Source organism: Oncorhynchus mykiss, chromosome 6, assembly GCF_057628025.1.
Source record: "Oncorhynchus mykiss isolate SJ-2025 chromosome 6, ASM5762802v1, whole genome shotgun sequence".
In the NCBI taxonomy this organism is placed as follows: Eukaryota; Metazoa; Chordata; class Actinopteri; order Salmoniformes; family Salmonidae; genus Oncorhynchus; species Oncorhynchus mykiss.
Window position 1 is genome coordinate 15,708,530 of NC_143027.1, and position 26,384 is coordinate 15,734,913.

The following is a 26,384-nucleotide window of genomic DNA, read 5'->3' on the forward strand; positions in this document are numbered from 1 at the left end:
CTGGTGCTAGAAGGGGTACCCAGCTGGAGGTTGAATGTTTGAAGGGGTACGGGACTATACAAAGTTTGGGAACAACAAGATATGCTACCAAAGGTCTCTTCACAATCCTCAAGTCCAGACTATGGGAGGCGCACAGTACTACATAGAGCCATGGCTACAAGGAACTCTATTCCACATCAGGTAACTGATGCAAGCAGTAGAATCAGATGTAAAAAAAACTGAAAAAAATACAACTTATGGAACAGCGGGGACTGTGAAGACACACACACACACACACACACACACACACACAGGCACAGACACACATACACATGATAAGACACACTCTACACACATGTACACATGGATGTTGTATTGTAAATATGTGATAGTGGAGTGGTGGCCTGAGGGAACAAACTACATGTATTGGGTAAAGGGTTATAAAATGTAATGTGTTGTAATATTTTTAATTGTGTATATAACTTCCTTAATGTTGCTGGACCCCAGGAGGAGTATCTGCTCCCTTGGCAGCAGCTAATGGGGATCGTTAATAAATACAAAAATACAAATACAACATTTAGAGAATGTTCTGAGAATGCTATTTAATTATCTTCAAATAATATGTTAAAAAATTATCAGAACGTTAATAAAACTTCCCAGGAAAGAAACCATAGTAAAACGTTCTCAGAAACTCCCTGCAACCTAAAAATGAAAGTTCCCATAAGAGGCTACATTTTTACTTTCGTTCTCAGAACGTTTAAAAAAACATTCTGTTTTATCGATCAGGAAACGTATGGCTTCGTTCCCAGAACCAATGAGAATCCAAAAACGTACGTTCCCACAACTTCCAATGAACCAAATGTGCTAGCTTTGTTGTGTTTCAAATCAGAAGGTAATAATAATAATAAATATAAATATATGAATAATTTCTAGATTTTGAGATATTAATCATTTATAGATTTGGGGGGATACTTCTGACAAAATGTGTCTTATTGAAAAGACTAGGCTTCCCCTCCTCTCCCCTGTAACTATTTCCCCTGTCCATTTACCTGGTGAAATAAGGGTTAAATAAATACAAAAATACCAGTAGGCCTACATTTCATTTATAAACTGGGTGGTTCGTGTCCTGAATGCTGGTTGACTGACAGCCGTGGTATATCAGAGGTATGACAAAACACTTATTTTTACTGCTCTAATTACATTGGTAAACAGTTTATAATAGCGATAAGGCCCGGGGGTTTGTGATAATCCGCGTTGCGTCGTGCGAAGAACAGCCCTTAGCCGTGGCATATTGGCCATATACCACACCCACTCGGGCTTTATTGCTTAATTATTGCCTATGTTGGTTTGTTTGATATAAGCGTGTGGAAAATAATTTCCTCCTGAAAACAATAAACTATTCTATTCTACATTAAAACGGAATATAATAGAGTAGAATTGAGTAGAACTACCTCTTTCAGATTTCTTGACCACCGATAGGATACAATGCCAGATATCATGGGTGAAGCTCGTGTCGTGGTTTTACTCGGTACTCGCTTGGCTGGGCCTGCGCGTGAGCTAGCACGCGCCAAGCGAGAAAAGGGAGAGAGAAAGAGAGAGAGAGAGGGAGGGAGCGAGCGAGCGAACATCGGCGGCAGCAAGCCATCAGCCCCGTAATCGAGAAAGAAAAGAAAAGAGAAGTTACGCAAGAAAGAATTGCTGTAATTTTCTCACCTGCTGGGCTACATTGGGTAAATTAAGTCCACCAGAGGCTCAGGTGACAGAGGAGACCGTTTGCGAACTCCGTAGGAACAAAACAACAAAAGCAAAAATACGGGATTTAACACAGGCAGTGACAATAAAACAACACTCCCTGACAAGTGGGCTGCTGGCTGCCGAAGGAGCAGGCAGGACAAGGAAAAAAGGAAATAAATACGACATCTGCTTCTGCCTTAAGGTATTTAAACGTTATTTTCAAAACATCAATTCTCACTGAACTTTAAATTCATGAAACAATGAAGACTTAGCCAGAACTCCTCAAGTGTCTCTGCAGTAGCTAACGTTAGTTAGCTAGTGAGTGAGCGGTGTTCGCTAGCTACAGTAGCGTTTTGCTAGCGACTAACGTTAGCTAAGCTAGCTGACTAAACGTGTTGTTTTCCAATAAACTTTGGTGGTGTTTTTAATAACCCGAACAGTGAAGGAGTGCTTCAAGACTAGAGGGGGAGGGCAGGTTCCCTTCTTGACATATTCCCCTCTACACATTTTCCTTAAAATGATAGCTGCGGAGGTCAGTAGTGAGGACACGGGCTCTGTCTCGACAGGGGTGGCAGGCGGCGGAGGCCCCGAGACGGCCCATTTTCCGTTTTATCCCAATCAGACCAGAGTGCGGGTCACTGATTTTGGCCAGCGATCAGCACCAAACTCCCGCTACCAGTCGAACACCTCCCCGGACGCCCTCCCTGATATGAGTATGATTTACCCCGTATCTGGAGGAGATATTACCGGACCAGTCTTGTCCGCTACAGGGAATGGTGGTGGTGGACACGCAATTTGTCAAGGAACAAGCTCAGGGACCATTGGCGGTGTGTGCTACTCCCCCACCTCAGAGGGGCCCGGCAGCCGGATATCACCCACCTCGGCGGGTCCAGACGGGCCCAGTGTCTTCCCCCCACTACCACCACCACCTCTGCTGCCCACAGGCTACGGGGGACTCGGCACTGTGGATGAAAGCGAGATGCAGGATGGACCAGAATACGAGGAAGAGGAGGTGGTCTTCCCGCTCTCAGCGCCGCCCACTAACCAGTAAGGACTTTTCATATTCACTCAAATTGTTCTATTGTTCATTGACACCTAGCTAACAATCTAAAAGAGGGTTTTATTGAACCGTCCTGGGTATATTTCCTTCCGGATGCATCCACCACCAGTGCTCTAGTATCTATTCAAATTGACTACTGCAGTTTTATAACATGCCCCAAATGACAGGTAGGCAGTCACATTGAATGAGGGGGTTCAGGCTGTTGATCATCAATCTAGCCATGTAGTGAATAATGCATGAACCTGTCCTGAAAACAATTTCCATATCTCATAATGTAGAGAAATATTTGCATACCTACAGGTTAGATTATTCTCCCAACTCAGCCAGTTTGTTTGTATACAATTATGAATGCAATATATAGTACCAGTCAAAAGTTTGGACACCTACTCATTCAAGGGGTTTTTCTTTAACAAAAAAAACTTTTCTACATTTTAGAATAATAGTGAAGACACCAAAACTATGAAATTACATGCATGGAATCCGGTAGTAACCAAAAAAGTGTTAAACAAATCAAACTATATTTGGGATTCTTCAAAGTAGCGAGCCATGACAGCTTTGCACACGCTTGGCATTCTCTCAACCAGCTTCACCTGGAATGCATTTCAATAAGCAGGTGTGCCTTGTTAATTTGTGGAATTTCTTTCCTTAATGCGTTCGAGTCAGTTGTGTTGTGACAAGCTACGGTAGGGTTGGTATACAGAAGATGGCTCAAATAAGCAAAGAGAAACAACAGTCCATCATTAATGTAAGACATGGAGGTCAGTCAATCTGGAACATTTCAAGAACTTTGACATTTTTTTCAAATGCAGTCGCAAAAACCATCAAGTGCTATGATGAAACTGGCTCTCATGAGGACTGCCACAGGAAAGGAAGACCCAGAGTTACCTTTGCTGCAGAGGATAAGTTCATTAGATACCAGCCTCAGAAATTGCAGCCCAAATAAATGCTTTAGAGTTCAAGCAACAGACATATCTCAACATCAACTGTTCAGAGGAGACTGTGTGACTCAGGCCTTCATGGTCAAATTGCTGCAGAGATACCTCTACTAAAGGACACTCATAAGAAGATGCATACTTGGGCCAATAAACAAGAGTAGTGGACATTAGACAGGGGAAATCTGTCCTTTGGTCGGATGAGTCCAAATTTATCTTTGGGAAACGCAGAGTAGATGAACGGATGATCTCTGCATGTTTGGTTCCCAATGCGAAGCATGGAGGAGGAGGTGTGATGTGTGGGGGTGCTTTTCTGGTGACAGTCAGTGATTTATTTAGAATTCAAGGCACACTTAACCAGTATGGCTACCACAGCATTCTGCAGTGATACGCCATCCCATCTGGTTTGGGCTTAGTGGGACTATCATTTGTTTTTCAACAGGACAATGACCCAACACACCTCCAGGCTGTGTAAGAGCTATTTGACCAAGGAGAGTGATTGAATGCTGCATGAGATGACCTGGCCTCCACAATCACCCAACCTCAACCCAATTGAGATGGTTTGAGATGAGTTGGACTGTAGAGTGAAGGAAAATGTGGGAACTCCTTCAAGACTGTTGGAAAAGAATTCCAGGTGTAGCCGGTTGAGAGAATGCTAAGAGTGTGCAAAGCTGTCATCAAGGCAAGGGTGGCTACTTTGAATAATCTCAAATAGAAAATATAGTTTGGTTTGTTTAACACTTTAAAAAAATATATTACTACATGATTCCATATGTGTTATTTCATAGTTTGATGTCTTCACTTTTCTACAATGTAGAAAATAGTACAAATAAAGAAAAACCCTTGAGTAGGTGTGTCTAAACTTTTGACTGATACTGTAATTCCCAGAATCATTGTAATGCGGCAGGTGTAGCAGATTTGAAATCTATCCAGCACTTGTCAATAAATGTTTTTATATTCATTGTTCTGGCCACAAATTAGGGTTCTCTTTTTTTAACCACACAATCATGTGGTCATAACCATATTCAATGGAAATGTTTTCTAATGGAATAATAATTCTTCTCACATCCCGCTCCTGAGTAAGGGTAGCCAATGTCTGCTGCTGCAGGCTTTTGTGTCAAGTGTTGCTGCAGTAGGACTATCCATTGTGGGGGATTAAACATATTGGGTTTCCCTACACAATCATATTAGCCTATATATCTTTGTAGTGTGTGTGTGGCACTCGCTTTTGTCAGTCTCATTAGTGAAGTGCTGAGCTTTATCATTTCTGGCCTCACGCTGTGAGATATGGAAATAACTGGGTCTGGAGTGTGAAATCACCTCTTATTTTAAAAGGTACATATCTCCCTGTCAGATTGGCCACCTTTTTAGCTGACAAAATAAATGTTTAGCTCAATGAGTCAGTGGATTCTCCTCCTGTTTCCTTCACATCCCTTTCTGCTGGGGCACCAGGCAAGTAGCAAAGATGTAATGAAGGGGACTGATTTTAATTCCCCCCCCCTGTTTTCCACAATGGCTAGGTTTCCATCCAATTGGTGACAGATTTTCATGCACTTATTCTAAAATCTGCATAAAGAAAACATGCACTTTCTCACCAGTGGTGTGTTTCCACCAAACTGACTTGTTGCGGATATAAAGCATTGCGCGATGATTTAGTGCATAGAAGGTACTTTTGTTGCGTAAGTTATGTCCTGAATAAAAATCTAAAGTTCAATGTATTTCCATTGCATTTTCAACACTATCTATTTTAGTTTTGTCACAAACTGTTGTGTTAAATAGCATATATGCACTCTGGTCTTGGCACATATGTTCTAGCCAACAGCTCTTAAATAGTACCGGTAGGCTAGCCTACATCGGGAATTATTATGATAATTTTGATTTGTCAAATGGCAGCTGATCATCGTGTCACCAAAATAATTTCCTCTATTGGAAAGGAGCATCATGCTCATCACTGTGGACTTTCATCACCCTGTGAAGTGACTCATAACTTATTTCATCTTTAGTGGGAGGACCTGACAACATATCTTCACGTGACTCCAAGTTTACCTTAATATGATGGTTATTATATCAATATTTGAGCATTAAGGCATTCCCAATGCAATTTCTCGCCTAATTAACTAAAAGATCCCACCATGTTGAAGGACAACATTCTGTCGACATTTTATTAAATTGTACTGACATTTCTTGTTTCCATCAGCCCAGTCTTTTTTTTAATACGTCAGATATATAGGGCTCTAAAGTGCAACCAATTTTTCTTTTACTAAATATTTTGCTGTGCGACCAGGAGTTTTATTTTGGGTGTACTGTGAGACTAGGAAGGAAAATCTCAGATTTTATAATTGTTGTAATGATGAGGCTTTGCTGTTTCATTATTTTTTCTCCGAGTGCACTAGGAAAAAAAAGTGCAGATAAAATATATTCATAAACCATGTGTGCTGTTCTAAAACTACTTGCGTGTCGTTAACTGTTTGTTTATACTTCAGTAATGTTACCTCATTGGCTGGCTGGCTGGCTGGCTGGCTGGCTGGCTGGCTGGCTAACAACCTGGTACATCTACCAGCATATGCAAACATTTGGGGGCACAGAAAGAAAGCAAAAGGTATAGCTTGTTCTTCCGGAGACCAATGATCATAGACATGAATATAAAATGCGTTCCCATCACAAACCTGACATTTACATTTTTTCTATGTAATGTATCTCAATAGGAAAATAGTCATTTTTACATAATATAGAAACCTAATATTCCACAAATGACTTACTAATTTCTGTGACAGGTATTCATATTAACAATTTACCTTTCCTAATAAACTAATGTATTTCAAATCAAAGTTTATTTGTCAGGTGCGCCGAATACAACCTTACAGTGAAATTCTTCCTTACAGGCCCTAACCAACAGTGCAATTTAAGTAAAAAAAATAGGTATTAGGTGAACAATGGATAAGTAAAGAAATAAAAAAACAGTGAAGGATAACAGCGAGGCTATATACCGGCACCGGTTAGTCGGGCTAATTGAGGTAGTATGTACGTGTAGGTATGGTTAAAGTGATAACCATACCTACATATATAAACCGAGTAGTGTCAGCAGTGTAAAAGAGGGGTTGAGGGGATACACGCATGATACAAATAGTCTGGGTAGCCATTTGATTACATGTTCAGGAGTCTTATGGCTTGGGGGTAAAAGCTGTTGAGAAGTCTTTTTGTCCTAGACTTGGTGCTCCGCTACCGCTTGCCATGCGGTAGTAGAGAGAACAGTCTATGGCTGGGGTCTTTGACAATTTTTAGGGCCTTCCTGACACTGCCTGGTGTAGAGGTCCTGGATGGCAGGCAGCTTAGCCCCAGTGATGTACTATTTACAGTTATATTAGGTTCTAGGGCACAGCCTGCTTCAAAAGTACAGTGCCTTGCGAAAGTATTCGGCCCCCTTGAACTTTGCGACCTTTTGCCACATTTCAGGCTTCAAACAAAGATATAAAACTGTATTTTTTTGTGAAGAATCAACAACAAGTGGGACACAATCATGAAGTGGAACGACATTTATTGGATATTTCAAACTTTTTTAACAAATCAAAAACTGAAAAATTGGACGTGCAAAATTATTCAGCCCCTTAAGTTAATACTTTGTAGCGCCACCTTTTGCTGCGATTACAGCTGTAAGTCGCTTGGGGTATGTCTCTATCAGTTTTGCACATCGAGAGACTGAAGTTTTTTCCCATTCCTCCTTGCAAAACAGCTCGAGCTCAGTGAGGTTGGATGGAGAGCATTTGTGAACAGCAGTTTTCAGTTCTTTCCACAGATTCTCGATTGGATTCAGGTCTGGACTTTGACTTGGCCATTCTAACACCTGGATATGTTTATTTTTGAACCATTCCATTGTAGATTTTGCTTTATGTTTTGGATCATTGTCTTGTTGGAAGACAAATCTCCGTCCCAGTCTCAGGTCTTTTGCAGACTCCATCAGGTTTTCTTCCAGAATGGTCCTGTATTTGGCTCCATCCATCTTCCCATCAATTTTAACCATCTTCCCTGTCCCTGCTGAAGAAAAGCAGGCCCAAACCATGATGCTGCCACCACCATGTTTGACAGTGGGGATGGTGTGTTCAGCTGTGTTGCTTTTACGCCAAACATAACGTTTTGCATTGTTGCCAAAAAGTTCAATTTTGGTTTCATCTGACCAGAGCACCTTTTTCCACATGTTTGGTGTGTCTCCCAGGTGGCTTGTGGCAAACTTTAAATGACACTTTTTATGGATATCTTTAAGAAATGGCTTTCTTCTTGCCACTCTTCCATAAAGGCCAGATTTGTGCAATATACGACTGATTGTTGTCCTATGGACAGAGTCTCCCACCTCAGCTGTAGATCTCTGCAGTTCATCCAGGGTGATCATGGGCCTCTTGGCTGCATCTCTGATCAGTCTTCTCCTTGTATGAGCTGAAAGTTTAGAGGGACGGCCAGGTCTTGGTAGATTTGCAGTGGTCTGATACTCCTTCCATTTCAATATTATTGCTTGCACAGTGCTCCTTGGGATGTTTAAAGCTTGGGAAATCTTTTTGTATCCAAATCCGGCTTTAAACTTCTTCACAACAGTATCTCGGACCTGCCTGGTGTGTTCCTTGTTCTTCATGATGCTCTCTGCGCTTTTAACGGACTTCTGAGACTATCACAGTGCAGGTACATTTATACGGAGACTTGATTACACACATGTGGATTGTATTTATCATCATTAGTCATTTAGGTCAACATTGGATCATTCAGAGTTCTTCACTTAACCTTTCTGATCTCCCCATCCCGGATCCGGGATCGTGAATACAGACTCAAGCTCATTACCATAACGCAACGTTAACTATTCATGAAAATCGCAAATGAAATGAAATAAATATGCCATCTCTCAAGCTTAGCCTTTTGTAAACAACACTGTCATCTCAGATTTTCAAAATATGCTTCTCAACCATAGGAAAACAATAATTTGTGTAAAAGTAGCTAGCTAGCGTTAGCATTTCGCGTTAGCATTTAGCGTTAGCATTAGCGTTAGCATCCAGCACGCAACATTAACAAAAACGTAAAAGCCTTCAAATAAAATAATTTACCTTTGAAGAACTTCTGATGTTTTCAATGAGGATACTCTGTTAGATAGCAGATGCTCAGTTTTTCCAAAAAGATTCCTTGTGTATTAGAAATAGCTCCTTTTATACATCACATTTGGCTACCAAAAAAAATCTGAAAATTCAGTCCTCAAAACGCGAACTTTTTTCCAAATTAACTCCATAATATCGACTGAAAACATGGCAAACGTTGTTTAGAATCAATCATCAAGGTGTTTTTCACATATCTCTTCATTGATACATCGTTCTTGGACACATGCTTTCTCCCCTGAATCAAATGGTAAAGTAGAAGCAGCTGGCAATTGCGCACCGAATTCGACGCAGGACACCAGGCGGACACTTGGAAAATGTAGTCTCTTATGGTCAATCTTCCAATGATATGCCTACAAATACGTCACAATGCTGCTAAGACCTTGGGCGAACGACAGAAAGTGTAGGCTCATTCGTTGCGCAATCACAGCCATATAAGGAGAGAATGGAAAACAGAGCTTCAGAAATTCTGCTAATTCCTGGGTGATGCATCATCTTGGTTTTGCCTGTAGAATGAGTTCTGGGGCACTTACAGACAAAATCTTTGCAGATTCTGAAACTTCAGAGTGTTTTCTTTCCAAAACTGTCAAGAATATGCATAGTCGAGCATCTTTTCGTGACAAAATATTGCGCTTAAAACGGGAACGTTTTTTATCCAAAAATAAAATAGCGCCCCTAGAGCTCTAACAGGTTAACTTCTGGAGAGAGTTTGCTGCTCTGAAAGTAAAGGGGCTGAATAATTTTGCACGCCCAATTTTTCAGTTTTTGATTTGTTAAAAAAGTTTGAAATATCCAATAAATGTCGTTCCACTTCATGATTGTGTCCCACTGGTTGTTGATTCTTCACAAAAAAATACAGTTTTATATCTTTATGTTTGAAGCCTGAAATGTGGCAAAAGGTCACAAAGTTCAAGGGGGCCGAATACTTTCGCAAGGCACTGTAACTAATTAATATAGGCCCAATAAAAGCTGTATATCAATTAAAAATGATATGTTTTTAAATAGGTATTTTCTGGTGCTCCTAACTTGTATTTGGAGCCCTAGTCAGGTAATTAATCTGCATGACATGGTTGGATGGAAACCTGAGTAGTGAGGTGTTTAAAAAAAAAATATATATATTAACCAGCCACTCATCAGTCCACTGCACTGACTCAATGTGAGACATTTCACACGACTGGAGTCTGATGCAACACAAGTTCCTCTTCTTTATCTGGTATTGTATATCTTAATATGGTGTGTGTTGGTTGAGCTGCGGTGACCTGGCTGCTGCAAACTAGCATGTGGTGTGAGATGCTGTGCCAGTGGTTACAAATTACCCTACCTCATCTTGTCATATATAACACCAAATACCAGAACAAAACAGTTTCGTATCAAGTCATTTTTCTTATTGAGTGATTTAGGCTTCATTGAAAATAAATATATCAGCACAGATCCACTACAGAGCGAAATATAGCAGTTTCATTGACACATTATAGTTGAGGCCCTAATACATTTTAGCTAATGCTTAAATTCACTAATTGGAATGCACACACCATCTACACACAAGTCCATAGGTGACTCTTTACAATGTCACACTCAGAGCTGCATACCCTTACTTCCCTGGGAGCCTAATGGACCACTCTTTAGGACAGTTTAAATGATGACCCAATTAAGATGCGGGTCTCTTCACAGTGGATCACTGCCACATGTGGACAGAGGGCTGTCGACTGGAGCCTTGGCAGGGTGACTGTCTGAAGCAGTGGTGCCGTCCCATGGATGATACGTAGTCTGACTCTAAAGGCAGTCAGTCAAGTACACGGTGCATAGCCCAAGAGTCAGTGAACTTAACACAGTTTTGGTGAGGTTAAATCAACCCATTGTGTGGTATCTTAATAAACACATTTGAAAACTCATGTAGGCTAGGCCCAAATAGCCTACATTTTTACCAGTATTGCTGGTGATTAGTAAATACAATACCTGGCGTACTTTCTCTGGAGAATGTCTTGCTAAAATGTTATCATAAAGGCCACTTCTGAGGTGACCTGGTATTTGCAGCATAGGTTCATCAACCCTGGAGACTGTCAGACGCTATAGTCTTTAATTCTCATGTGCATTTAGAGGTGCTTAACTTAGCACTTTGTAGAATGCCATGAAGAGGGAGAGCAACGCAACCAGCAGCAGACTCATTCACGCATCTGTACAACAGAGGCTTATTCATAAACAATGGCGGCAGCGGTGGGATTAATGTTTCAGACGAACAACTGCATAACGAAGATGCCAGCAGGCCTAATGTCGCTCTCCCCACCTCGGAGAACGCCAGCCCAGTGCCTGAGCTAAAACAAACAGGGTACCTCGAAACAAGCTGCTGATTTTGTTTCCACGAAGATTAGAGGATTTAGTCATAACCCCCCCCCCCCCCCCCACAGAAAAACCACCAGATAAGCAGTTGGTCATGAAAATGTCTCTTGCTGAAGTGCTAATTGGGCACCCACGCTTCCTAATTGCCTTTTTTGAAAGTTGGCACTGGTGGAATTCCTAATTGCACGAGGATAAAGTTACATACCTATCCCCTTGCTGAGACGCAGCCGCTTATCTTTAGAGCCAAATACTACAGTTCTTTTTTTTATAACAATACACACTTTAATTTTAAAAAAAGTCTCAGTAATTACACAGATTTGCTGAGTGGTGATCCCAACAATTAGAATTAGCTTGGCCCTTTGAGAACCTTATTAATGTAGCCTAATTTCCTTGGCCTAAGCTTTTGAAATTGCTGCAATGCTGAAAAGCCACAAGACACCACTCTAAAACTAAATGCCGGGATGGTGGTTGACAGTCCTCTCGGTTGTAGCTACATTCTTATGTTTTTGTCGTCTTGCAAACTAAATGCATACATCTGTGCAATAATGGTAATGTTCATATTTGGTCAAACACTGCATTGATAAGGCATACAGTTTCCATGCATTTTCTACATGTTATGCAATGTTCTGTCATGTCCCTCCATACCCACACTGGCCTGCCTTTTTATCTCCTGTTTCCAAGACTTCTGAGCTTCTCATTGTGGCCTCCACAGGCTCTTCAGGCATTCTACAATAGTTTGGGATTTTATTTTTTATCATTCCTTTTCAGAACTTTTACTCTCCATTGTCACAGAACAAACACAGTTAGCTACTGAATAGTTTACCTAACTATGACTAATCAAACGTATGACTACACTGAAACACTTCCTCTGAGTTTGAGAGTGAGAGAACAACCCTCAGGGTGTTCTTCCCTCATTAGCCCGTTGTCAATTAAATCAGATGGGACATGATTACTAGTCATTTTTGGAGGGGGAGCAAAGCCCTTGGAACTCTAATAGCCCACTGATTTTAAATGGGTCAAAAGCTCTGGGTAGGTTTGTCTTATTCCAGGGAATCTGATTAGCAACCATAAGGTTGTATATTTGTTTCCTGTGTGGTTACTGTGATGGATATGGGGCAACATTCAGACTGGGCTCTAAAGACTTCACCCTCCATCAGTGTCAATTAGTGACAATTATGCCAATGTATGTTGTATGAATTAATGTGAGTAAAAAAACAAATGTCCCTTGCTGGAAATTAAAAGTTGATTGTTGACTATGGGCGGTGTGTTCAAGACTATACTGCTTGATGTGATCCGGATGACTGTGTGATCACCCTCTCTGTAGGCAATGTGAGCAAGACCTTTTAAACAGGTCAACATTTACAAGGTTGCGGGGCCAGACAGATTACCAGGAAGTGTCCTCTGAGCATGCGCGGACCAACTGACATTTTCAACCTCTCCCTGACCAAGTCTGTAAGAACCACATGTTTCAAACAGACCACCATAGTCCCTGTGCCCAATAAAGCAACGATGACATACCTAAATGACGACCGCCCCATAGCACTCATGTCGGTAACCGTGAAGGTCTTTGAAAGGCTGGTCATGACTCGCATCAACACCTTCATCCCGGAAACCCTAGACCCACTCCAATTTGCATACCGCCCCAACAGATCCAGAGATGACATAATTTCAATCACACTCCACACTGCCCTTTCCCACCTGGACAAAAGGAACACCTATATGAGAATGCTGTTCATTGACTACATCTCAGCGTTCAACACCATAGTGCCCACAAAGATCATCATGAAGCTAAGGACCCTGGGACTAAACACCTCCCTCTGCAACTGGATCCTGTACTACCTGATGGGCCACCCCCAGTTGGTAAGGGTAGGTAACACATCTGCCACACTGATCTTCAACACTGGGGCACCTCAGGGGTACCTCAAAGAGTCAATATTTGCAGTGTTGACCCTTCTTTTTCAAGACCTCTGCAATCTGCCCTGGCATGCTGTCAATTAAAATATCAATGTTTTGTTCCCCGAGCCACTTAGTTATCACTTTTGCCTTATGGCAAGGTGGTCCATCATGCTGGAAAAGGCATTGTTCGTCACCAAACTGTTCCTGGATGGTTGGGAGAAGTTGCTCTCGGAAGATGTGTTGGTACCATTCTTTATTCATGGCTGTGTTCTTAGGCAAAACTGTGAGTGAGACCACTCCCTTGGCTGAGAAGCAACCCCACACATGAATGATGTCAGGATGCTTTACTGTTGGCATGACACAGGACTGATGGTAGCGCTCACCTCGTCTTCTCCGGACAAGCTTTTTTCCGGATCCCCAAACAATCGGAAAGGGGATTCATCAGAGAAAATGACTTTACCCCAGTCCTCAGCAGTCCAATCCCTGTACCTTTTGCAGAATATCAGTCTGTCCCTGATGGTTTTCCTAGAGAGAAGTGGTTTCTTTGCTGCCCTTCTTGACAGCAGGCCATAATCAAAGTCTTCGCCTCACTGTGTACTCACACCTGCCTGCTGCCATTCCTGAGCAAGCTCTGTACTGGTGGTGCCCCGATCCCGCAGCTGAATCAACTTTAGGAGACGGTCCTGGCGCTTGCTGGACTTTCTTGGACGCCCTGAAGCCTTCTTCACAACAATTGAACTGCTCTCCTTGAAGTTCTTGATGATCCAATAAACGGTTGATTTAGGTGCAATCTTACTGGCAGCAATATCCTTGTCTGTGAAGCCCTTTTTGTGCAAAGCAATGATGACTGCACGTGTTTCCTTGCAGGTAACCATTGTTACCAGAGGAAGAACAATGATTCCAAGCACCACCCTCCTTTTGAAGCTTCCAGTCTGTTATTCGAACTCAATCAGCATGGAGTGAGCTCCAGCCTTGTCCTCGTCAACAATCACACCTGTGTTAACGAGAGAATCACTGACATGTCAGCTGGTCCTTTTGTGGCAGGGCTGAAATGCAGTGGGGGAAAAAAATTGGATTCAGTTCATTTGCATGGCAAAAAGGGACTTTGCAATGAATTGCAATTCATCTGATCATTCTGGAGTATATGCAAATTGTCATCATGCAGACTTTGAAAATTCATATGTCATTCTCAACTTTTGGCCACGACTGTACATCAATCAAATAAATAATGAAATGAATGTTAGCAGGCAATATTAACTAAATATGCGGATGTAAAAATATATACTTGTGTATTGATTTTAAGAAAGGCATTGATGTTTTATGGTTAGGTACAAATTGGTGCAATGGCAGTGCATTTTTTTCACGAATGCACTTGTTTAATCACCAGTTAGTTGAAGTAGGCTGTGATTCAATGATAATTTAACAGGCAACGCAGGACAAGCTAGTTAACTACACATGGTTGATGATATTACTAGTTTAACTAGTGACTATGTTAAGATTTTTTTACAAGTTTTACAAAGTTATAAGTTTAATGATAGCTAACACTTTACCTTGGCTTCTTGCTGCACTCGCATAACAGGTAGTCAGCCTGCCACGCAGTCTCCGCGTGGAGTGCAATGTAATCGGCAATAATCAGTGTCCAAAAATACCGATTGTTATGAAACTCGAAATCGGCCCTAATTAATCAGCCATTCCGATTAATTGGTTGACCTCTACTACAGAGGGTAGTGCATACAGCCCAGTACATCACTGGAGCCAAATTTCCTGCCATTTAGGACCTACAGTGCCTTGCGAAAGTATTCGGCCCCCTTGAACTTTGCGACCTTTTGCCACATTTCAGGCTTCAAACATAAAGATATAAAACTTTATTTTTTTGTGAAGAATCAACAACAAGTGGGACACAATCATGAAGTGGAACGACATTTATTTGATATTTCAAACTTTTTTAACAAATCAAAAACTGAAAAATTGGACGTGCAAAATTATTCAGCCCCTTTACTTTCAGTGCAGCAAACTCTCTCCAGAAGTTCAGTGAGGATCTCCGAATGATCCAATGTTGACCTAAATGACTAATGATGATAAATACAATCCACCTGTGTGTAATCAAGTCTCCGTATAAATGCACCTGCACTGTGATAGTCTCAGAGGTCCGTTAAAAGCGCAGAGAGCATTATGAAGAACAAGGAACACACCAGGCAGGTCCGAGATACTGTTGTGAAGAAGTTTAAAGCCGGATTTGGATACAAAAAGATTTCCCAAGCTTTAAACATCCCAAGGAGCACTGTGCAAGCGATAATATTGAAATGGAAGGAGTATCAGACCACTGCAAATCTACCAAGACCTGGCCGTCCCTCTAAACTTTCAGCTCATACAAGGAGAAGACTGATCAGAGATGCAGCCAAGAGGCCCATGATCACTCTGGATGAACTGCAGAGATCTACAGCTGAGGTGGGAGACTCTGTCCATAGGACAACAATCAGTCAGTCGTATATTGCACAAATCTGGCCTTTATGGAAGAGTGGCAAGAAGAGAGCCATTTCTTAAAGATATCCATAAAAAGTGTTGTTTGAAGTTTGCCACAAGCCACCTGGGAGACACACCAAACATGTGGAAGAAGGTGCTCTGGTCAGATGAAACCAAAATTGAACTTTTTGGCAACAATGCAAAACGTTATGTTTGGCGTAAAAGCAACACAGCTGAACACACCATCCCCACTGTCAAACATGGTGGTGGCAGCATCATGGTTTGGGCCTGCTTTTCTTCAGCAGGGACAGGGAAGATGGTTAAAATTGATGGGAAGATGGATGGAGCCAAATACAGGACTGAATGGCACGACAATGGGCCTTAGCTTATGCCTGCCCATACCATAACCCCACCGCCACCATTGGGAACTTTGTTCACAGCCACGACATAAGCAAACCGCTCGCCCACATGACGCCATACACGCTGTCTGCCATCTGCCTGGTACAGTTGAAACTGGGATTAATCTGTGAAGAGCACCCTCTCCAGCGTGCCATTGGCTATCAAAGGTGAGCATTTGCCCTCTGAAGTCTGTTACGATGCCAAACTCCAGGTCAAGACCCTGGTGAGGATGACGAGCACGCAGATGAGCTTCCCTGATACTGTTTCTGACAGTTTATGCAGAAATTCTTTGGTTGTGCAAACCCAGTTTCATCAGGTGTCTGGGTGACTGAAGATCCCGCAGGTCAAGAAGCCGGATGTGAAGGTCCTGGGCTGGCGTGGTTACATGTTGTGAGGCCAGTTGGCCGTACTGACAGATTCTCTTAAGCCGCCTTCACCATTGTTTATGGTAGAGAAATCAACATTAAATCCTCTGGCAACAGCTCTGATGGACATTCCTGCAGGCCGCATGCTAATTGCACAATCCCTCAACTTGAGACATCTGTGGCATTGTTGTGTGACACAACTGAACATTTTAGTGGCCTTCTATAGTCTCCAGTACAAGGTCAACTTGTGTAATGATCATGCTGTTTATTCAGCTCCTTGATATGCCACACCTGTCAGGTGGATGAATTCTTGGCAAAGGATAAATGCTCACCTAACAGGGATGTAAATACTTTTTGTGCATATGGAACATTTCTGAAATACTTTATTTCATCTTATGAAACATGGGACCAACGCTTTACATGTTGCGTTTTTATATTTTGTTCTGTTTTCGCTCGTTAGCATTTAACTAACCGAATCTGATATCGCTATTAGTTTGTGCCAATTTTGTTAGAATTCTGGTAATCGAGGCCCGAGGGGCTTTTTTTTTGGGGGCCTTTTTTAGCGCCCCGTGTGTGCGATTACGGTATTACCGAGGACGGTATGACAATATGAAAATCTGGCTATTGTCCAAGCCTAGTGTGCCCCTTTTTTATAAAAATAAATCATGAAATGCATGCTGGTAGCCTACATACGTTTCATACGTGTAGCTGTGTTGTCGGCCAATCAAAACAGCGATATAGTCAGAAGATCCCTGTGTAGCATGGGAAGTGGGAGATTTCTAATAAATACCAAATGGAATTTTAAATTGTAATTAAGTTGGCTAAATGAGGAGTAGGCTGGAGTTGTTGTAGACATTGTTGTCGACATTGGCTGAGGAGTGCAGCAAAATAGCCTTGCTAGTTGATTAATTTAGCTGGCTACTGTAGCTTTACTATTTTATTTTTATTTAACCATTATTTAACTAGGCAAGTCAATGATTTGATGCAGTCAAGACGGGCACTCTACTTCCATGCCACACACCGGCCCCTACTCCTCTCTCGCCCCTCCCCCCCACCCTTGTGCTGCATTTTGCTTGTTTCAGCAGATCGGCTCTCGAGTTGCAGGAGCAATTCTCCATTGAAGTTTACCCCCCCGCCCCCCCAGTTTTTCTTCTTCTTTAAAACGCATGTATTTCAATTATCTGAATATATCCCAAAAAAATCACTAATTTCAAATGCCCATCCCTAGTGTGCGTCAAACAAGTCCGTGTGCTGTCACTCTCTCGCTCTGACAGAGGGTAGCAAGCTGTGACATTCCATGTGTGAAGAAAAATAGAGCATTTTCACAGCTGCTCCCTTTTTCCCTACTGGAAAGAAAAAACAAAAAAATTGGTTAGAGACAAGTTGAAGGGTCTGGTTAGTGCATAAATCCATGCAGTGTTTTGAAGCTGTGGCATTTTGTACATTTACCTAAATAATCCCGGGGTTTGTAACCAATACAGAATTTCAGGGTGGGTGTGTTTTGAACCATGCACACCGCTAGCTTCAGGTGTGGTTGTATGTAAGCTGTTCACATAAGCACCCGGAGGTCATGGGATTATGTGTGTTGTTGCCATGCAACCTCACTCGTGTGATGCCACTCCTTACCCCCACTGCCCCACTTCTCATTAAACCTATAGGCTGCGTGCTCATGATGCGTGGCTTTATTTTAGGCTCCAGAGGGCGAGGGAAATGGAGAGAGATTCATCCTTTCTGCTTGGCTTGAAGATGCAGACGGACTCAGCCTCCTCATCCTGTATGACAAACCTCTTCCCTCAGTGTTTAGACGATTTAAGGAAACTGGACAACTGATCAGAATATTTTTTTAAATCACTTAGCATCACTTCCAGCATATTATGTGAGGTCCATTCCAGTAGCCATCTTCCTCCTTTGGTTGCTGCTTACTGACCCTAGAGTGCGGAGATGACTTTATCTGGGTGGCAGGTTCATAGCATAGCACAGATGGATTTAGAGTTGTGTTTGCATTGCTTTCCGCACCGGAGCACTCAGACCCTAGTCACTCCAACTCAACGTTTTCCTCGGCAGCAGAACAATCAGCATCAGTGGAGCGGGAACTCCTTGTGAGAGAGCGGGACAGACCAGGAGATGCAGCAGAGAGCAAACTCCACGTAAGTGTGGCACCTAGCCATCCAGCCCTCCTTACTTTCCTAACAGGCTGGTAGGACAGGAGACTGAGGTGCATGATTATACACAATCTCTTTTCTCTCTCTTTGTTATTCATCTCTACCAGACAGAGTAGGGTTCTTGGAATTACCCATACCTTATTCCCCTAAATATAATTTGTAAGGCTTTGCTTTTTGTTTGGGTGAGTTAATGCTATGATTCTATATTTCATTGATCGATTGTTGGAGTCCACATTAATTGGCTCCATTGATGTAGACAAATTGCGATCTATATAATGATGTAGCATATGTTCCCTAGGTTCTCCTCCTGTACTTACAACTTGATGCTCCTTTGAGTTTTTCTAGTCTTCATTCATATTATGACAAGTTACATTATCCCCATCTCATTTGAATAGGGCTCCAAATATCACATTTTTGTTTTTAGAAAATTGCACATGAAAACTTTTAACACTTTTATTTTACATTGGAATAAAGCAAACTCCTAATTCAAATTGATGACCACTAAATAAAACAGTTGATGAAGTTTAATATAAATTGAAATAGGCAATGTTAGAGATTGGATGATAAACCAAATATTATTGACACTGACCATATCAATCACTTATTGCAGGCATTTTGCTCAGCTCTAGGCTATATGTTTGCTAGACCTTGTGGGTACCAGTTAAGGAGGACAATCCCATTCGTGATGGGAAAGCGTGATTGGCTTGTTTCCCCTCATGACCGCTGGCAGCTCAGCTGAGGCACATCGCTGATCTAAAGTGGTGCAGTTTCATTACTTGTTGACGCTGATAAGGAGTGACTTGACATCTTCTGAGATATTTTAGCATGGTGGCATCCATTGTGAGAGGATGAAGGGGAAAAAACAGGAGAGGGAATGCACACGAGAACTAGAGCCAGAGAGAAATGGTAATTCCTCAATCGAACATCAACAAGCTGAGTCTGCCCTCTCAGCCCTAGAGATGTAGCCCTTGGAAATCGAGAGGTCCCTGTCCCTCTCTCCTTCCTGCCCTCCACTCCATCCGTCCAGGGCTAACTAGAGGTCATGTCCTGAATGCTCAAACACAGATGCATTTCTGATTCATCCATTTGATTTGAGGAGCCTGGTGAAAGGGAAAAGACAGTACATGGTATATAGATAGGCTATTGGCTTGTTTCCCTTGGCACAATTTGAGGGTTTAAGCTGTGAAATGCTTTCCCAAAAAATGATTTTGAAACCTCTTCCTTCAAAGTGGCTATTTTGAACTACAAATAATATCATTGTGTAAGTCCATCTGTAGAGGAATCTCACATTGGTCCTGACAAATAATGTTTTCAGTGAGTAGTCTAATGAAATCGGGTAGCCTAAATGCAAGTTTTTTACATGGCCATATTTGATGTGAAAATATAAGCTAGGTCGGTCTATACCTAAAACATTTAGCCAGAGGTGAACCTTGATGTACCTCACTAAAGCTGCATGTGACTAGACACCATCTCAGCAGCTCCGGAGGGAGGTAGTTTTTTTATGAAAAATTACAGTTCTCAGCCTGTAGCCTCCTGTGGCAGAAACCCTTCCACAGGTTCAGTCCAAATGGAACACTCTGAATGGTCTGAAAATTGCTATGGTGAACGTCAGCACCCTGGGAATCTAATGCAATAGTCTGTTTGTTCTATATAGATTTCAGAAATACTTTTGAGAGAATTGCAGGGTTTCAGCTTGTTCATATTTCCCTGAATACTCTTGCACATTGGTTTCATAGGTGAAAACTGTTATTCTTCACTCAGCTAATTGAGGAAAAAACATTTTGTATTGGTTAATCCTCTCAGGATACACTGTAGCGTACTGGCTATATGCGATACACACTGACTCAAACGGAGGATTTTAAATAATTTGCTTGCTATGTTTCCTTCCGAAACTGTCAAGACACGTCATTACAGCAGCCACTAACTCTGCCCGCACTATGCTGTGTGCGAGCTCTCTGTGGTTTTCAGATAGAAGCCTCCCATCTAGTCCTCAACACTAAATCTACCCAACTCTCTTCCTCTTTCTCATGAGCGGTGTGAATTTCTGACTTTGCATTAAATTAGTCTTGCTTTTTCACTTCGTGCCAGCTGCATATGTCACATGCTGGTAATGGAGGCCCTCTTCTATCATGTTGTTGAAGTAAAGGGGCCTCTGTTGCCTGCTGTCATGTGATGTAACTCCCTGTACCTGTGCTTCCTGTGAGAAAGGGGTGCCTAGACTGCGAGGAGAGTGCCTGCTTCCACTGTGTGGGTGGGTGGAGGTTTGTTTTGCTTTTACCTAGCCTATTAGGTGAAGGACAGTCATGTTTGCATGACCAGTCAGTTTTATTGTTGACAAGTTTAGTTTGTTCTTTTAGTTCACAGTATGTAGGATACAGAGCAGCCTTATTTTAGGCTTATTTTTTTTTAAAAAAATTTTTTTTAAAGAGTAGTGCTTAAGGGTTAAACTAGTAGCTGCCAGTAGGAACAGCCAGAGCAGAGCTTCATTGTGCTGCTCTTGATTCATGCACTGACACAACGAGGCATTCCTCAGGCTGATAAAACCAGCGTGTCCTATCGCTGCTGTCATGGTTTATGTTCATACCCCATTCATCACAACACCCTGGCTAACCCCGGCCTCCCCCATCCTCCAAAACGCTCTAACTTACACCTATATAAAAAAATAAGCTTGTGCATTAGTGAGGACTGCATTGTCATAGGGTGTAACTACTTAATTTTTATAAAACATTGCTTAGTTTCCATGGTTTTGTTGCTTTGAAAATAACTATGCAGTAGCTTGAGTAACTTCTAGCTGGTTACTGCACATAGGTTGGTGGAATATTTATAGACATTTTTAATTTTAAGTATGGCAAATAGAAAGTGTTTCTACGCGCTCATCTCTCAATGAATTACTTGAGCGGACACGATTTCCTAGTATGAAGTTAACCGAAGTTCCTCCTTGATTAAAAAAAAAAAAAGGTTATTCTATTATTGTTCTAGTCAGTTTCAGACGTGGTGGGAGTGGAACACTTATGACGGGTGTTGCAATGAAAAATATGACAAGCATCGGTCTAACACTATAAAAAGGAACACTGAAATTATTCAATAATAATCTAATATTAGCAAGAGTTGCACTTTTAGAATGTATGCAAGAAAATTAGCCCCAAAAACATTCGCACCTTGGCCCCTAGGCTAATCAGCCATCTTTCTACTCACGCAGCCACCATCGGACACCATCGTGACTATAACAGCTATACAGGCAGTTCTGATCTAAGGCAATTAAATTCTCTCCAGTGCAACTACAATGTAGTTTAGCAAACCTGGACGTCTGTCCAAGCCACAGCTGGCCAGTACAGCTCCGCTCAGGAAGAAAGACACAGTCATGGGGAGTTTCACTGTAGGAACCCACCTGCCTTAGCATTAACACTCCACTCCCTGTGAATCTGCACAGCAGCACTGAGATTACTGTGGACCTTTTTTATAGAGCAATCCTTTGACCCTATCCTCACTGGAAGGTTTAATAAGGAAGTCAATCCATGCACAGCTCTCGCTCTCTGCTTCCTCTGGATGGAACCCCCACTGTCTTCTGGCCTGTAAAATATGATGAGAGGATGCTCTGTGCACATATCTCATGGTGCAGGTAATCCGTGTGTTGGCAAGCCGTGTGTTGTTCCCTTTACAGGCTGAGGGGTTAATAGTTGCTGGATAAATAAATAATGAAAAACAACCGTGACCAACAGTGGAGATGGAGAGGAAAAAAGCCTGGAGCAGCTGCGTCTTTAGTGGAATCACAACCCCGGTTGTGCTGATATTCTTTGACCCCGAGCTACAAAGCAGACTGTGTGCGTAGGCAAACACCAAATGACTCACCTCTGGATCAGACTCTTTCCTCTGCTGTTATTGTGTTGTCGTTGTTTCAGATCGAGACGGCAGGAAATTTGCTCTATGCAAATGTTGGGTGAATAATATGGTTCTCTATACACTAGGAAAGATGCATTTGAAATGAGAATAATCATGAATCAATTTCAGCAGTTCTTTCAGAGTTAGAAATGTACAGTAGGCTTAGGCCTGCTTAGACACTTGATAAACCCATCTTTTCAATATATACACCTTTTTAGTTTAGGCAGATGTGGGAAAGATGCTAAGTGAAGACCTGAACATCCAATTCAACAGCAATACTGTTGGTTCAGGCCAACATGTATCTTCCACCCCACTTTTTGTAGGCATTGTACTATAGTCAGTCTCCATGCTGACTGATATATCCATGCCCCTATATACATGACGGGGTACCAGTACGAGTTAATTGAGATAGATATGTACATAGGTAACGTGACTAGGCAACAGGATAGATAATAAACAGTAGCAGCAGAGTATGTGATGAGTCAAAGGAGTTAGTGCAAAAAGGGTCAATGCAGATGTCAACTATTTAGCAGTCTCTCAATCATACGCTCACTTCTCACATCTGTCTTCCTCAGTCTCTCCATCAAACAAAACCTGCCAGTCTCTTAACCCCCGTCCACAGCACACCTACCCCCACACCAGACTTCATCGCTATAATTTATTCTTTTACAATAGCATACCCCTGCTCCTCTAAACCAGATGGGAGCACTTAAAGTCTTGTTTGAAAATAACTGTGACAACCTATTCACCCCACCCCCCCCCTGTTCTGTGGTGTTAGCCCAAAATCTGGGACAATGTGTAAATGTTTCACCCATCTGGCGGGAACGTTAAGTCGGTGACCTGCTGAAACTTTAACCAGTGGTAGAAAAGCTTCTGTTTGACTAAAAAAGCAGCCTGCTTTTAATGGTGCGGCTGAAGCTTAAAAAGCTTTTGTCGTTTACGCTCCGTTCCACTCTCCTCTCGCCTGTTTTAGTGGCTGCTCTATATAGGTAGACTAGAGGGTAAAATCTTGGTGCAGTTTCTTACTAGCTTAATATTTCAGAAGATGTCAATGTAATGTTATGCTCACACTCGCTGTTGACTTGAGAATTGACCCTAGAGTCCTAGACACTCAAACTCAGTGGTGTCTTTTAAATGCATAACGTGAATAGTGGTGATCCCTTCTTGTTTTGGCTAGCATAGTTTGCTGGCATTTTAGTCTTGTCTAGTCTACATAAAACTAGATAAGAGCATTCTATCAAGTCCAAGAGTAAGGCCGTATACTACGATCTCTGCGAGACCAAGAACCCCAAAACAAAGCCTAGTCCCAAGTCAAGACTATAACATAACAGACCCAGCCGAGTACAGGGTTATTTTGAGCAGCAGACTAGGCATATTTATTTGCCTTGAATCAGTCACAAAGAATCCCTGTGTGGTTGTTAGGGTTTTATGAATGAGGATTAGTAAAGAAATGGTCTAATTTATGAAACTCTTGATTCAGACCTTTTTTTTTTTTAGGAGACATGGATGAATGAGTGTTAACCACTGAAGGATTACTAATGATGGACCAATGAGTAAAATGTTCATTGAATATGTGACTCCATTGAGTCTGTGTGGGAGTGGATGACTGTAACAAACTGAGAATGGTTTGAGATGTTGGGAACTGAAAGCGTTCATGTGACTGAATGGAATAGCCTAAGCTAATGATGGATGGGGTGAACAATGGAGTGGGTGTTTGGATGAATGTGGTAAGTCAATTTATGAATGACACTTCAGCACAGTTAATCATAAATTCAGTGATTTTATTTTATTTATTATTCATAATGTTTTACAAAGTGAACTTGTAGTGAACTTGCACAGCTATTAGGAAGATTATCACAGAAAAGTGTTCCACTTTTGTTTTGAATAAAAAAGTGTTTGAATCACATTCTGGCTAATGTCACGCTGTGCAACAAGCCTACATAAAGACTGTTACTGTGTGTATGTCCCTCCCCGCTCGAGTTCTCTCAGGTGGTATGCTTCATAGAACACAGCCTTAGTGTTGACAATGTCTCTGAGAGAAAAAAGTGTAATATTGCGAGCTGAATACAGAGGGCAAAATGGTGTACATGTAGGCCTAGGTATCCAAGGTTGACGATGCCCGTCCGTCCCTTCCTCCGTTTTAGGTGGTACCATGGGAAGCTGGACCGGACCATTGCTGAGGAGCGGTTGCGGCAGGCCAAGACTCCTGGCAGCTACCTCATCAGGGAGAGTGACCGCCGTCCCGGCTCCTTTGTCCTCTCCTTCCTCAGCTTGACCAGCGTGGTCAACCATTTCAGGTCAGTCAAAGCATGCGCACACACACACACACACACACACAGAGTTAATTAATTCACAATGCATTAGTCATGACGCAGGTCAATCGCACAGACGCAGAAGTATGTCTCCATGACCTGCATATCGTGGGCTACAAACTTTTTTTTGTAGTCCCATGGTTCTTAAACTTTTTCAGCTCGAGACCCAAACAAGAAATGAACCGCTATCCCTTGACCTATCCCTGTGGGTTACAGATACAGACACTATGAATACTGCACAAACCACTGAGTCTAAGTTTATAGCCTTAGCCACCATGTCTCTAACAGCCTGCATCACAGAACAGAAAGTGAGCCAATGCAGATGTTAGACATAACATTCAGGATCCCATTGCTGGCTCCTTTGGGGCAAGTGTGTGGGTGAAGGTGAGACTTGTCTTTACCAGAGGGGTGCATGGGTGGACGGCCCGGCAACCATGCTTCCGATTACCAGCAGGCAGGACATTACCTCCATCCCCTCATTACCTTTTGGGGCTCAGGTAGCCTAGTGGTTAGAGCGTTTGGCCTGTAACCGAAAGGATGCTGGATTTAATTCCCAAGCTGACAAGGTAAAAATCTGTTCTGCCCCTGAACAAGGCAGTTAACCCGCTGTTCCCCGGTAGGCCGTCATTGTAAATAAGAATTTGTTCTTAACGGACTTGCCTAGTTAAATAAAGGTGTTAAAAAAAAAAATCCCCCCCCTTATCTAAGTATTGTGTCTCCATCAGACATTAGCCCCTGACAACACTACCCACTCGCATCTACTGAAATGTGGAGAAGTAATGACTTTTTCACAGCACTCCTGGTGTGTGAAGTTTTCTGGGTGTCTCCAGTGCTTTGGATGGCTGTGAGAGTGATGTTAGTCAGAACATGCATGCAGCCATCCACAAATAGCAGTTCTGTCTGCCCTATCTTTGCTCTGTGTCCACAATACTGTGGGGCCCTTTTGTAGCTCATTTGGTAGAGCATAGCACTTGTAACGCCAGGGTAATGGGTTCAATTTCCGGGATGACCCATACGTAAAATGTATGCAAGTCGCTTTGGATAAAAGTGTTTGCTAAATGGCATATTTATTAATACCTTCAGGGTGTGTGCACTGTACATTCAACTGTGTTCATTCCAGTTCGATATATCTGTCGATAAGGCCCGGCCTGCATTCATGACATCACCCGCGCCTGTACCAGATCAACACCAAGCATTTCAATAGACGACTGAATAACGTATGGGGAAATGATGACATCTGATTCACAGCATTTCTTTAGAGACATGATAGCGTTGATGCTGGAAACCCTTGTGGAATGGTATTAGGAAGGCAAGGTTAAACAATAGCCTAACCATGGGAAGATGTCCTTGAATGGTGTCTAATCTACTGTACATTAGTCAGACAGAGATTTGCTCAACAGATGGGCTGCGACTGAAGGATTATTCTAGGCTCCCCACTGTTAGCTGGCTCGCCAAGACTTTAATCATGCCATTGTCATCATTACTGGAGTAATTTCACACCAGACTATAATCAGTTGAGTCATGATAGTTTAATGCATCTGTTCTCCTTTTTGTTTCACAGATCCCAGGGCAACTGGGCCTAATTTTAGCACTGTGCTGTTCTGCTCTTGTACTTTTTGATGGTTTGAGTAGAATTTGTGGAAAGTGTAGCCTACTTATTTCTGCTGATTTTAATTGTTCAAACTGACAATTTAATTTAGGCCTTTATTTTCATACTTAATATTTTCTGCACTCTGC

At 42.1% G+C, this 26,384-nt stretch overlaps 1 protein-coding gene across 14 annotated transcripts in view; it reads left to right on the forward strand.

Annotated features, from left to right (window-relative positions):
- The first annotated feature begins 1,491 nt into the window (after positions 1-1,491).
- Positions 1,492-26,384, forward strand: part of LOC110525313 (ras GTPase-activating protein 1) — a 51,262-nt gene continuing 26,369 nt past the window's right edge. For 4 of the 14 annotated variants that reach the window (XM_036979444.2, XM_036979446.2, XM_036979448.2 and 1 more), the window contains exons 1-2: positions 1,492-2,760; positions 24,480-24,632. In XM_036979444.2, the coding sequence (XP_036835339.2) occupies positions 2,231-2,760; positions 24,480-24,632 (683 nt within the window). In that variant the 5' untranslated portion in view covers positions 1,492-2,230. Of the gene's footprint in view, positions 2,761-18,027; positions 18,442-24,479; positions 24,633-26,384 lie in introns of those variants that run through there. The other 10 variants (XM_036979450.2, XM_090237040.1, XM_090237042.1 and 7 more) reach the window with 5 other exon arrangements.